The 14880-nt window shown below is 41.5% G+C and overlaps 1 protein-coding gene across 2 annotated transcripts in view; it reads right to left on the minus strand.

Moving 5' to 3' along the window:
- Positions 1-14563, minus strand: part of FAM13A (family with sequence similarity 13 member A) — a gene marked incomplete at its 5' end in the record, with an annotated part of 152956 nt that extends 138393 nt beyond the window's left edge. Inside the window, 3 exons of one of the 2 annotated variants that reach the window (XM_081332705.1) lie at positions 4026-4235; positions 9478-9667; positions 14270-14563. In XM_081332705.1, coding sequence (XP_081188831.1) covers positions 4026-4235; positions 9478-9667; positions 14270-14296 — 427 coding nt within the window. Of the gene's footprint in view, positions 1-4025; positions 4236-9477; positions 9725-14269 lie in introns of those variants that run through there. The other variant, XM_081332704.1, reaches the window with a different exon arrangement.
- Between the last annotated feature and the right edge of the window lie 317 nt (positions 14564-14880).

A 14880-nucleotide genomic window follows, 5' to 3' on the forward strand; every position in this document is an offset into this window, starting at 1 on the left:
CTGGGGAAGTTGAGAATGAAAGTGGGAATTGGTTAATTGTGGCATTTATTTCTCTTCTATTGCTCTGCAGCAAGGGTGTCCAACCTTGGCAAACGTTAAGACCTGTGGACTTTGTTATATATTAAGATGTATTAAAGGTTAGTTAAGATGACAGCCAGCTGAAGATCAGCTGGAGGCGCCCAGCAACAACAGGTGGCGTCCTAACTGCCGTCTCATTGGACCGCCCGTTTTGGCGGGACCTTTTAAGGATGTGGATTGGTTATTGGTTTGTTGGCAACAGTATTTAAAGGAGCCAGGTTGTGAAGGCTCCTCAGTTCAACCACAAATAAAGCTCAGTTGAAACCTCGACGTCTCGTCATCTGTCTCACCGGTCTACCCACAATACTTAACAGACTTCAACTCCCAGAATTCCCCTGCCAGCATGGCAGTTGAAGTCCACAGGTCTTAATGTTACTAAGGTTGGAGACCCAGGTCTACAGAAACTAAAACTTTTTTTAGGAGAAGACCTAACTACTGCAAACCTATTGAGGTTTTTGTGGCAGGCTGTTGTAAAACAGGATAATGCATAATTAAATGAAAAGATGAAGCTAGGCCTACTGAATTCAGCTTCTTCAATATCAGCCAAGTAAACAGTACAGTTATAGCTACCTTGACTACTAGTACTTTTATCTTGAAAGAGATTAGCATCTTGCTGGTTTTCCACAAAATTATAAAAGGTCTTTGTTAAAACAGAAAAGTACCAAATCACCTGCAAAGTCAGCAGGAGCTTGTAGGAGGCAATTAGTTTCCAAAGTATTTTGTAATCAGGCAGATAGCCAGAAAACCTGCTTCCTTATGAAAGAGATTGGATCCCGGGGCTCATAATTGAGTCTTTGTACTATTATTTAGATAAAGTGCATCACTAGTTAATTTATTGTCATGGTGAAGAGCCCTGGTCTGATGCATGCATTACACAAAGCTGGGATCGAAAACCCTTAATGCTTGAACAAGTTATAGTGGTCTGGGTCACACTCAATGCTATGTCATGAAACACGAAAGCTTCCCAGAGTCTTTGGTAGCTGGGTGGCATAGAAATTTTATTTATTTATTTTATTTTTATTTTAATTCCATTTATATCCCGCCCTTCTCTGAAGACTCAGGGCGGCTTACAAGCTTAGCAGTAGCCTTCATTCTATGTATATGCCTGCTTATTAGGGCTTTCACCCCCCCCCCCAAGCGGCATTATTACAAAGTCAGCTTAATTGCCCCCAACAATCTGGGTCCTCATTTTACCTACCTCGGAAGGATGGAAGGCTGAGTCAACCTTGAGCCTGGTGGGACTCGAACCTGCACTAATTGCAGAGAGCTGGTGTTACTTAAGGAGGCATTAGCCCACTGCTCCACCAAGGCAAACACTCATTTGGTTCATACAATATGCTGAGAAACACCAATCAGCATTGTGTGCCAACCTGACCTTGGTATCCTTAAAGTAACCGGCTTGTTTGTAACTTGTATTTGGCTCTTGCTCAAGAAAGTAAAATCAGTCCAGCAATAGAAAAAGATTCATTTCTTTCTAAAGTTTGTGAAGAAGAAAGAAAGGAGGCAATCTAACCTTACGAAAATATGGAAGTCAATTATTCTGGTCCACTTCACTCTTAAAGCTAAGATTTCTTAACCCTGATTTGCTGAAAAAGTGATTCTAGCTTGGCTTCCTATATACAAGCAGCCCTTGACTTACAACCATTGGTTTAGTGACCGTTCAAAGTTACAATGGCACTGAAAAAAGTGACATGAACTTTTTTTCACTCTTATGACCACTGCAGCCTCCCCATGGTCAAGTAATCAAAATTTGGATGCTTGGCAACTGGCATGCATTTATGACGGTTGCAGTGTCCCAGGGTCATGTGACCACCATCTGCAAACTTCTGACAAGTAAATTCAATGGGGAAGCCAGATTCATTTAACAACCATGTTACTAACTTAACAATGGCAGTGATTCAGTTAACAACTTTGGTAAGAAAGGTTGTAAAATGGGACAAAACTCGCTTAACAACTGTCTTGCTTAGCTACAGAAACTTTGGGTTTAATTGTGGTTGTAAGTCGAGGGCTACCTGTAATACTAAACTAGTAAGACTGGGGTTTGCACATCACCCTGTGTTTATCATAAACAAACAAAGCAGTGGTGTCTGCACTGGATGTGGTGAGAATTTAGTTTTTAAAGAGCTATAAAGACATATACACAATAAAATATGCTTGCTATATTTGAAAAGGAATTTCCCTAGAGGGTGTGCATAGTTCATTTTATTTTCCAGAACTTGTACATTTGTGCATTTCTTTAGTATCCTTTAGGTCCATGCTGGAAAAGTCCTCTAACCAGTGGTGGGATTCAAATGTGTGAACAACTGGTTCTCTGTGTGGAGGCCGCTTCCGGAAGTCCATTCCGGGCCTTGGCAACAAAAGGTTAGCTACCGGTTCTGCCGAAGTGGTGAGAACCGGCTGAATCCCACCGCTGCCTCTAACCCACTTCCTAAATTACTGCTTGTTTTTTCTGTAAACAGTACATAAGCAAATGTTCTTTTAGTGTTATTACTTGGGTAGTGCAATACAAAACCAGGCTTTGTCGCAAAGAAAGTGTTTATGGAAACAAACCCCGTATCTGTAACATTGATTTTATCAAAAAACATACCTGGGAACAAGGGTCAAATAGGACTCAAAACTGAGCCATGAGACAGCCCAGAAAAGCACACTTAAGAAGGCCTTTTTTTAAAATGCAAGTTTGTTCTGGTTTCTGAGAGAGGAGACATTTGCAATCTCAATGTAAAGAATTCAAGATTTTGCAAATGGAACTCGACAGCCATTTGTCTGGAATGGTACAGGGTTGAGCAGGGACTAGAAGACCTCCAAGGTCTCTTCCATTCCGTTAAATACAGGAAGGAAGGAAGGAAGGAAGGAAGGAAGGAAGGAAGGAAGGAAGGAAGGAAGGAAGGAAGGAAGGAAGGAAGGAAGGAAGGAAGAGGATGCACTGAGCAATGACATATTTTGCTCTATTAAAGTGAGGATGAAGAATCTGTGTTCAAATGTACTAGTTTTAATTGAACTGCAGGTTCTTTATAATTCTCCATGGGTAAAAATAAAGATTAGTTTAATGCTTTCTACATGGAAACATCTAACTGTGCCTTTATATGACTGGTCTGGTTTGGGCTTAGCAGCCATTCCAGGTGATGAGTAATAGATTATGCATCAGAATCATGTCACTATGGTCAGCCATGGTTAAAATCAAGCATGGTTTAGAACAGGGGTCCTCAAACCTGGCCACTTTAAGACTTGTGGACTTCATGCTGGCTGGGGTATTCTGGGAGTTGAAGTCCACAAGTTTTAAGGTGGTCAAGTTTGAGGACCCCTGGTTTAGAACCTCAAAAAAGTATACATGCTGTAGAAAGCTGTAATACAACTGGACGTTTGCAGTTTAGCATATTATGTGGCTCACTAACTCAATTTTCTAAGTTATGCTTTATTGCTGACAAAGCTGTGTAAACCAGCCAACTGTAGAATATTAAAAAAACTTTAATAAGAAATCACAGCTTAATCTGAAGTGTGAGTAAAGTGAACCAATTAGTTCACCTAGCATATAGAACAGTTCACACAAAACAGATTTCATTCTCCAAAGCAGATATTTCAAGCCTACATTAAAATACAAGGGAACTCACTTAGAGCCTTCTAAATACAATTTATCTGCTTCTGCCATGGAGCTACTAGGCTTCTTAATCTGCAATAATCAAAGTAAGCTGTTCCAAAGCAATCACTCTATTTAATTAAAGTTCCACATACTGTATGGGGTAGACTTAGTCACCCGTGTAATGTTTGTTTTCATTTGAATATGAAGTATTATAGGTGATGAATATGTCACAGCATTTCTGTAAAAGGGTTTCTAAAAAATAATGGCATTTCTCCTGTCAGAAGCAATGATAAATATTATTTTTTAAAAAAAACACCTGTAAAAGTAGCAGACCACACAATAAGGATGTATTTTGATGAGAAATAATCACCTTGATAAAGCTGGATGAATTTGGGGTAAAGGGCAGAAGGGATCACCCGATCTGGCAGCTCCCGTAGAAATAACTTTAGCAAACTGGCTGCTGAGCTTACGTCAGCCTCTGCGGCAAGATCTACTTGATCTCCACCCTCGTACTTCAGACGCAGCTTTTCCACTGTTTTCAGGTTACCATTCACCCTGAAAAGGCCTTCCTGCTCCAGACCTGTAATTACAAACATGAAACGAGACAAGAGCATTGGCAGATTTCCTGGCCTGCGTTAAAAAAAATATATATGTGGATAAAACAAATGATGGCAAAACTCACAAAACCAGCTGCTCTCCACCTTTATGGACCAGGAAACTGAGGTCCAGGCTATACATACAGGAGAAGGTTGGAAGGAGCAATAAAGCAGGGGGTGGGGAACGATGGCTCCTTTATGACTTGTGGACTTCAACTCCCAGAATTCTTGAGCCAGCATGGAAGCATGGCTGGCTCAGGAATTCTGGGAGTTGAAGTCTACAAGTCATAAAGGGGCCATAGTTTCCCACTGCTGCATTAAAAGGTTGGCCAGTGAGGATGCATAGTTGCATTTTTTAAAGTCCCATTGGTGAAAAACTGCACACAGGAAGTCAACATAGTGAGAATGGACAATACTACAAGTCTTCTCACGAATGGTCAGGGTTAGGAAATGAGCTTTCTAAGAAAGCAGCTTCTTTCCCTTTGGCCTGGATCTCCAATAGAACTACAGGTAGTCCTCGATTTACAGCCATTCACTTAGTGACCATTCCACTGGAAAGAGTGATTTACGACTGGCCATTGCACTTACAACCAATGCAGCATCCTCACTGTCATGTGATCCAAAATTTGAACCCTTGGCAACCCGCATACATTTTTAACGGTTGAAGCTTCCTAAGGTCATGTGATGGCCATTTGTGATCTTCCCAGCTGGCTTCTGGCAAAAGGGAAGCCAAATTTGCTTAACAACTGCAGTTTCCTTCCTCCGCTTAACAACATGGCAAAAATGTCGTGAAATTGGGTGCAACTCACTTAAACTGCCTTGCTTAACAACAGAAATCTTGGTCGTAAGGTGAGGTCTACCTGTACAGCTAAGGAAAGAGGAATATCCCCAAATACATTGCAATCTAGAGCTCTGAGAAAAGTGCTCGAAACTTCTGTAACCAGAAGTTATATATTTATTGTATAACATCCTGGAGCAGAGGCCAGAGTTAAGAACAGCCTCTAAGATGCAAAATCCAGTGTTGAAATCCTACCTGACTTACACCTTCATTAAGTGAGCTACAATCTCTCAATGCCATTCCATCCGCCATTTGAGTATGATTATAATTCTATTATAATTCTATAATTTCCCTTCTAACAATGTTGGTGTAAGAAGCTGTTAAATATGCTAACTGTTGCAGAGGCAAATAATAATAATAATACACAGAATTCACAGAAATCCCAGACTGCCATCTGCTGGACAACATGAAAATAGTGTAGAGAAACAAGACTGATTTCCGTCTTTTTTAACATGACACCATTCAGACCTGTCAGCATTGCAAATGTAAAATTCTGTCTGAAAAGCTGTGTAGGAAATGTTGGAACTGCAGTATGGAATGCATCTGGATACGACATCAGTCGTTTCCACACCCCTGGTTTCAATACTCCCCCTCGTCCAGTTCTTAAACTCAGTTAAGGCTGTTCCATACGAGTATTGATACCTTGGGAATCCTTATCCTTATCTCTGGTTTCCTAAGTTTGTATATTTGACTTGTCCTGGCCATGCAACTCCCAATATTCACAGGCAACAGGGGAACCTTACAATTGGGGTTTTTTAAAAAAAATATTTTATTGTTCTTTACAATAACAATCTCCCAGTGCCTGGTGTACAGCGTGTTGTCTTGGTTTATATATTTGAAAAAAACAATAATTATTAACAGTCAATAATGATTGATTTTGATAATTCCATAATTAGTATATTGATTAATAATATATTTCTTTGAACTTCCCTTCTCCCAATTGTATTCAACCTTAAACAGATATTTCTTAATATTTTCAATGTATAAATGATTAAATATAAACATTTTTTTCATGTTTGTACAGACAGTGATAACTTATCATCAGCTTATATTATTATTATAGAAATCATCTCATTAGTTCACCATGCATCCTATTTTCGTAGTTTTTGTTTAAGCATAATTTCCCCTTTATATTCAATCCATTCTTATCAATCATGATTTTCTCAATGTTAGTCATCTACAGTTGCAAGAAAAAGTATGTGAACCCTTTGGGATTATGTGGTTTTTTGCATGAATTGGCCATAAAATGCGCTCTAAAAGTCATGTAAGTGTCAACAATAGAAAACAGTCTGCTTAAAATAATACTACACAAACATTAGCTGTTGTCATGTTTTAATTGAAGATAAGATGGAAACATTCACAGTGCAGGGTGGAAAAAGTATGTGAACCTTTGGACTTAATAACTGGTTGACCCTCCTTTGGCAGCAGTAACCTCAACCAAACGTTTCCTGTAGTTGCAGATCAGACCTGCACAACGATCTGGAGTAATTTTGGACCACTCCTCTGCACAAAACTGTTTCAGTGTAGCAATATTCTTGGGATGTCTGGTGTGAATCGCTCTCTTAAGATCATGCCACAGCATTTCAATCGGGTTGAGGTCAGGACTCTGACTGGGCCACTCCAGAAGGCGTATTCTGTTCTGTTGAAGCCAACGTTTGAAGTTTGCAAAAGAGCACCAGGATGTTCCACAGCACTACTGGCAAAATATACTGTGGACAGATGAAACCAAAATTGAGTTGTTTGGGAAAAACACACAACACTATGTGTGGAGAAAAAAAGGCACAGCACACCAACATCAAAACTTCATCCCCACTGTAAAACATGGCGGAGGGAGCATCATGGTTTGGGGCTGCTTTGCTGCCTCAGGGCCTGGATGGATTGTTGTCATTGATGGGAAAATGAATTCCAGAGTTTATCAGGACATTTTGCAGGAAAACGTACGACCATCTGTCCGCCAACTGAAGCTCCGCAGAGGATGGGTGATGTAACAGGACAATGACCCAAAGCATACAAGTAATTCAACAAAACAATGGCTTCAACAGAACAGAATACGCCTTCTGGAGTGGCCCAGTCAGAGTCCTGACCTCAACCCGATTGAAATGCTGTGGCATGATCTTAAGAGAGTGATTCACACCAGACATCCCAAGAATATTGCTACACTGAAACAGTTTTGTGCAGAGGAGTGGTCCAAAATTACTCCAGATCGTTGTGCAGGTCTGATCTGCAACTACAGGAAACGTTTGGTTGAGGTTACTGCTGCCAAAGGAGGGTCAACCAGTTATTAAGTCCAAAGGTTCACATACTTTTTCCACCCTGCACTGTGAATGTTTCCATCTTATCTTCAATTAAAACATGACAACAGCTAATGTTTGTGTAGTATTATTTTAAGCAGACTGTTCTCTATTGTTGACACTTACATGACGTTTAGAGCGCATTTTATGGCCAATTCATGCAAAAAAACCACATAATCCCAAAGGGTTCACAAACTTTTTCTTGCAACTGTTAAGTATCCAAGCTGTAAGAGGAACCTTACAATTGTTGTTCTACATATAGGTAACCTTTGACTAATGACTGTAATGGAGTCTACCAATTACAGTCATAAGTTGTGATGGTCATAAATTGGGTCACCCACATGACCAACTCAATTTTATGACCTTTTTTTATGGGGGCCATTAAGGGAACCAATGTTTTGCTATGGGCAAGTTTTGCTGAAAACTGGAATGCCAGGTTTTTACAAAGATATTGTAAAACAGAGCCTGCCCATTATACCTGGTTAAGTTGTGACAGTTGTCAGCAGGTCATCATCTGACCAGCACAACATTACAATGTTTTTACAGTGGTTGTTAAGCAAATCATAGTTGCTAAGTGAATCCACAATCATTAAGTGAACTCATTGTTTGCTACGGGGAAGGGTTGCCAAAAACCAGATGTAAACACTGATTTTTGGCAGAAAAACATTGTAAATTGCAGCCATAGAACTGTTGGACCCAAAAAACAGCGATAAATGCAAGCAGGTTGCCAACTGCCTGAAATACAGTCACATGACTACAGAGGAGGAGTGGCCATCAGAACTGGGTTATAAGGGGGTCCATCATAACTTCGAAGAGTCACTAAGAGAGCAGTCATAAGTCGAGGGCTATCTGTATTTCTGAACTTCAGCAATATTAACAAGTACAGGTAGTCCTCGACTTACAACAGTTTGTTTAGTAATTGTTCTAAGTAACAACAGCATTGAAAAAAGAGACTTATGACCATTTTTCACACTTAAGGCCTTTGCAGTATCCCCATGGTCAGGGGTAGGCAACCTTGGCTCTTTTATGACTCGTGGATTTCAACTCCCAGAATTCCTGAGCCAGCTGGCTCAGGAATTCTGGGAGTTGAAGTCCACGAGCCATAAAAGAGCCAAGGTTGCCTACCCCTGCCCATGGTCATATGATCAAAATTCAAAAGCTTGACCACCGACTCATATTTATGACGGTTGCAGTGTCCCGAGGTCATGTGATCCACCTCGTTTTCCTCCGACAAGCAAAATCAACGTGGAAGCCAGATTCACTTAACAACTGTTTTTACTAGCTTTACAGCTGCAGTGATTCACTTAACAACTGCGGCAAGAAAGATCATAAAATGGGGTGAAGCTCACTTAACTGTCTCACTTAGCCACAGAAATGTTGGGCTCCATCGTGGTTGTAAGTCAAGGACTATCTGTATACAGTTCAACTCCCAGAATTCTCCAGCTAGTATTTGGGAAGTTGAAAGCCACACCTCTTAAAGTTGCTGAGGTTGAGAGAACACTGATTTAAGCTAAAGAGTCCCACGGATTCTAGACTCTTTTGAAAGCAAAGGGTTCAAAGACCACCACCCCCATTCTCCCCTGCATCATTTTGATTGTCTTCTTCATTTGGGGGGGAAACCTTCTCTCAACCATCTGAGCTTTTGTTCCTTGCTATGATTTATAAGTCATAAAACCTTTGGCACCATTAAAATGCTCTTCCTGGGAAACACTGGAGGGGATGGGACACCACACAGGCTGAAATGGGTGACAGCTGCCTGGCTGACTTGGGACCAATCCCTCTCTTTCAAGGCCACCTACTTCACAGGATTGTTGTTGGGCAAAAAATATGAGGTGTGAGCATTCCTGAGTTGACCAAAAATAAAAGTGGAAGCAAACCAAAACAGAAAGCATTGCTTTGTAGAGAACAGGGTTTTCCCAACCTTGGTCACTTGTAAGACCTATAGACTTCAACTCCCAGAATTCCATGCTGGCTGGGGAATTCTGGGAGTTGAAGTCCACACGTTTTAAAGTTCGCCAAGGTTGGGAAATCTTTCCTTAAGAGGTACACAAGTTTTTCTTTCTTTTTTTTAAAGAGGAGAACTTGCTAGTAGCTTACCGTGATAAGAGAGATAATCTACAATATCCCACACCACTGTTGGGATTCCACACTTGCTCAGCCCTTCTTGCTGCATTTCCTGAAGACTGGTGCCAAACAACTTCCGGTGACAGGACCCCTTCTGCCGGCTCAGGGGCGGAACGCCAATCTTTTTCATATCTTCTTTAAGCTTGACCGCTGAATTACTTTGCTTGAAAGGACACAAAAAGGGAGAACAGCCAGTCAGAGTGACGACTGGAGGTGGCATGACTTCTCAGAGCTCTCCCTTCTGAAGGAACTGGAGGGATTTTATGGAACAGAAGCCTTTCTGAGGTCGAGATTCCTTGGCAGGACTTCTAAAAAGATGTGGGACAGATCACGCACAGGTGTGCACAGATGCAAACACAGGCACCCTGCGTGTACAGGAAAAAGAAAGTCAACAGGAGTGGCTTGAATCCGTAGCCAAGCAACTGAGCGGATAACTTAGAAACACGCAGGCTGCAACACCAGAGAAACTATGGGCGGAGCAGAAATTGAACGTACTCAATGAATGGGCGCCCTCCCTCTGAAAAATGAGTGTAAATATAAGATGTACTATTATGCAATGGCAAGGGACAGATCAAGTCTAATGTGGTAGCACAACACTGAAATGTGGATTTGTAATGCAGCCATGCACAGACAAGCGTAGCATTTTTCTACCTTCTTGGCAGTCTGCCTCGTAGCAGAACGTCATGCTTGTAAATTAAAAAATTATCTCAGTATGTCATTAAGGAACTGTTGCTTAGACCAGTGGCCAACTTCTGGCAGCTCTAGAGAAAGCTTGAGGGAGAAAGAAAAAGAAAGAAAGAAAGAAAGAAAGAAAGAAAGAAAGAAAGAAAGAAAGAAAGAAAGAAAGAAAGAAAGAAAGAAAGAGAAAGAAAGGAAGGAAGGAAGGAAGGAAGGAAGGAAGGAAGGAAGGAAGGAAGGAAGGAAGAGAAAGAAAGAAAGAAAGAAAGAAAGAAAGGAAGGAAGGAAGAAAGAAAGAAAGAAAGGAAGGAAGGGAGGGAGGGAAAAAGGAAGAGAAAAGAAAAAATAGAAAGGAAAAAAGAATGAATGAAAGAGAGACAGGAAAAGAAAAACAAGGAAGAAAAGGTAAAAAGGAAGGAATAAAAGGAGGGGGAGGGAAGGAGGGAGGGAGGGAGGGAAGGAAAGAATGGAAAAAAGAAGGAAGAGAGGAAAAAAGCAAGGAAGGGCCACTCAGAGAATTATTTCAATTCATCCTACTCTGTGCTTGCAACTTTACAATTGCTTCTATCAGCATCAATGTTGCAGCCTCCATACTGGACCCCAGATGTCCGGGGGGGGGGAGGGGACAGAAGACAAAACCCACCCCAGGTACAGCCAAACAGATCATTGTACACAGGGCCCACTATATCTAATGAGGGGACAGAGCAATGTGGGGAAAGGTCCGTGCAACCATTCCTTACCCCACCTCTGATTACAATTATTTGAAGTCACCGTTTTAAAGTTACCATGTTTGAAAAACACTGCTTTTAAGCTGTATATAATTAAAGCAACCATATACATATATCAGCAAATATAAATAAAAAGCAATCCGTAAAATATAATTTTACCTGAAAATTAACTTCTGGGACTATTACTATTTATTTATTTATTTTAGTCTACAGACGTGGGATTTTCTATTGGGTTACTCAGGTCTGACTATTCATATTATAACTTAGCTGGGAGCCAATACACTTCGCTTATAAAAAAATACTACGTAATATAATTTCCCTAGAAAGCAGATGTAATTATATTATTCAGCTGTTTTTAGGAAACTGGGGACAATCCTTGGCTTTGCACACCTATTTGCTCCGACACTATCCCCATAGAGTTCCCCCCTCTTCTTGTTCAATCCAAGCATGCTGTGATTAAGTGACCCTAATCCTTGGCCATTATAGCACCAAAGCATAGATAGCAATAAATCTGATACCTATGTAAATCACCCATATTAAAATGCTGATAAGACTATGCGAAAGAATACAGAATATATACAATTTTTACACCAGTACTCCTCAACTTACCAGCATTTGTTTAGTGACCATTTGAAGTTACAACAGTGAAAAAGTGACACGACCGTTTTCCACGTTTACAACCCTTATTACAGCATCCCTGTGGTCACATGATCAAATCTGGATGCTTGGTAAATTGGCATGTATTTATGATGCTTGCAGTGTCCTGGGGTCATATGATCCCCTTTTGTGACCTTCTGACATGCAAAATCAACGAGGAAGTCAGATTCCACATAACAATTGTGTTACTAATTTAACAACTGCAGTGATTCACTTAACAGTTGTGGCAAGAGAGGTCATAAACGGAGCAAAAGTCACGTAACAACTTTTTTTGCTTAGTAATGGAAACTTTGTGGTTTCAACTGTGGTTATAAGTTGAGGATTACCTGTACATCTTTTATGCAGTATGATCTTTCCCCCATCTAACTGAATCCATTTCTCACTAGTGAGAACTAACAGGCTACATAGGGGAACAGCAAATCTTCATATGCCTGTCTGAACCATCAACCTTGAACGAACAGTTTCAAACCATGTTAAATCTTGTCTGCTTCTAATTGTTTAAAAGGTGCTTCTGCAAACAGGCAACAAGTGGCACATATACAACCACTACTTCAACCATCGTCACCCTGAAGGCAGGCTTGCATGCACTTTGCTTTTGAGATCAAGAGCCTGACAATTTCGATCACTTTTACTGACAAAGTACATCACGAAAAAATCAGCAAAATCCCAAAATAAGATGTCCTCACATAAGGGGCAATCCTATTTAGAGAGGCCAACCACATTTCCCTCATGCCTCTTCTGCAGGCTGGCACTTGTGCAACTGTCTTTATTGTGAAACCAAATGCTGCAAATTCCTGAACCACAGGCTAGCACTGAAACAACTTTACAAAACAGCAATAAAACAGGAGCAAAACAACAACAAACACAAGCTGGACGAGATCTAACTCTACTGTAGTTTTCCAGGCATGGGCACAAATGCCACTGAACACATATTGTACCAAAAATGATTTCCCAGAGCTAAAAATAATACCGCCCAACAAAGCTAACCCTCTTCCAACATCTGCCACAGAAGGCTATAGTGGTCTTTGATGCTCTCTGAATTTAGTGGTTTCCTTGCAGACATTTCATTATCCAAACTAGATAAGGTCATCATTGCACAATGTCTATAGAGACTCACAATCATCCAGATTATGGTTGTCCCAAAGGTGCTTTTTTTCAAAAGGTAATTAGTGCATAGTTTGAGTAATGAAATGTCTGCAACGAAACCACCAAGTTCAGAGAGCATCAAAGACCACTTACAGCCTTCTGTGGCACATTTTTGCCTCCCATCACATTAGGAAAGTTTGCTTTCAGCATCTAGTAACCCTCATTTCAACCCTGGGCTACAAATATTTGTTATAGTAATCTATACAATTATTCTTGACTTACAACAGTTCATTTAATGACCATTCAAAGTTGCAACGGCACTGAAAAAGGAGACTTATGACACGTTTTTCACACTTGGCCACTGACTCATATTTATGACAGTGGCAGGGTCCCAGGGTCATGTGATCACCTTTTGCGACCATCTGACAAACAAAAAGTCAATGAAGAAGCCAGATTCACTTAACAACTGTGGGGAGATCACTTAACGGGGGCAAGAATGAGTATAAAATGGGGCAAAACACCCTTAACAAATGTCTCGCTTAGCAACAGAACTTTTGGGGCTCAGCTGTGGCCGTAATACATCGAGGACTACCTGTATTGCACTGGTTCTTGAAATCATTATTATTATAATTGGATGCCAGGAGAAAAAGATGGCAAATATCTCCAACAATAAAATAATATGGACCGCCTAAGCCTGGCAAGGTAGCTAAAGTGAATAAAAAGCTAGCAGGGGTCTTCAAACCTGGCCCCTTTGTGACTTGTGGACTTCAACTCCCAGAATTCCTCAGCCAGTATGCCTGGCTGAGGAATTCTGGGAATCGAAGTCCACAAGTCATAAAAGGGCCACGTTTGAAGACTCGTGCGCTAGAGGGTTGATGACTATGGAAATTCTCAGTCATCCAGGTCACGGTTGTCCAAAAGCAGTTTGATTTATGAACGGATTTCCAGAAAACATTTGCAGACTACAGGGACCATTTGCGCTTCAGTTTGAGAGGCAGACAACACAGACTCGTCCCCAACAACCTGTGTGCCTGTCTTCCACAGTGAAGGGACACAGGGCAGAAAACATCCTGCAGTCATTTGCACTACTCAGGGGACTCTGAGGTACACAGCTAAGCCTCCAATGACTCTCCAAAAGAAGGCAAATGACCAGCTAGCAGGGTCTTCAAACTCGGCCCTTTTATGACTCATGGACTTCAACTCCCAGAATTCCTCAGCCAGGCACACTGGCTGAGGAATTCTGGGAGTTGAAGTCCATGAGTCATAAAAGGGCCGAGTTTGAAGACCTCTGATTAGCTGTCTGCAAGGAATATAAATCCTGCCATTCCCCACCAACCAGTCAGAGCTGAAGAAGCTTCTTGGATGAGAAGCGAAACGTCTTCAAAGAAAAAAACAAACACAAGGAAGTCCAGCTGCCTCGTGGGGGAAAAAAAAAGCACCTTTGGGACAATCTGGAGGGCCGCGCATCCACCGAGTAGCGCAGCGTTCAAACAGGCGCGCGCTTTTGTCCTCCCCCCTGCTGCACGCCCGCGGAGCCAACACGCGCCCCCGGCCTTCTTCCTCCCGCTCTGCACGCCTCCCAACCGCCGGTCCGAGGAGGCCCAGCCCGTACTCACACAGATGGCTAAGGCGCCCGCCCCCATCCTTTCAGCGGGGTCCGGAAGAAAGAAAGCAGCCAGGCGCCCGGGAGCCTTTGGAGACTCTCCCTCCCACGCCCGATCTTCTTTTTTCCAGGCTCAGGAAGGCGGGAATCTCTTGGCCCGTAGCTTTGGCCCCGAGGTCCGCGAAGAGCACGCGCCCCTAAAACGTCGCCCCGCGGAGTGAAAAAGTTGCCCTCGGTGCGCGCGACGGCCCCGCCTGGCATCCAAGCGCTGCGAAGGGAACTCGAAGTCGGCCACCCTGGAAGTCACGTGACCCCCGGGGCTTAAAAAGTCGAGCGGCATCTTTCCCGGAAATTCCAGGGATTTTACGGGGAGGCTGGCGTGGCAAAGACGGGGAATATACATACATACATACATGTGTGTGTGTGTGTGTGTGTGTACATATGTATATATACGTGTGTGTGTATATATATATATACACACACACACTATATATATATATATATATATATATATATATATATATATATATATATATATATATATATATATATATATATATATATATATATATATATATATATATATATATATATATATATATATATATATATATATATATATAT

The sequence above is a fragment of the Vipera berus genome, assembly GCF_964194415.1.
Source record: "Vipera berus genome assembly, chromosome: 7".
NCBI classification, from domain to species: domain Eukaryota; kingdom Metazoa; phylum Chordata; class Lepidosauria; order Squamata; family Viperidae; genus Vipera; species Vipera berus.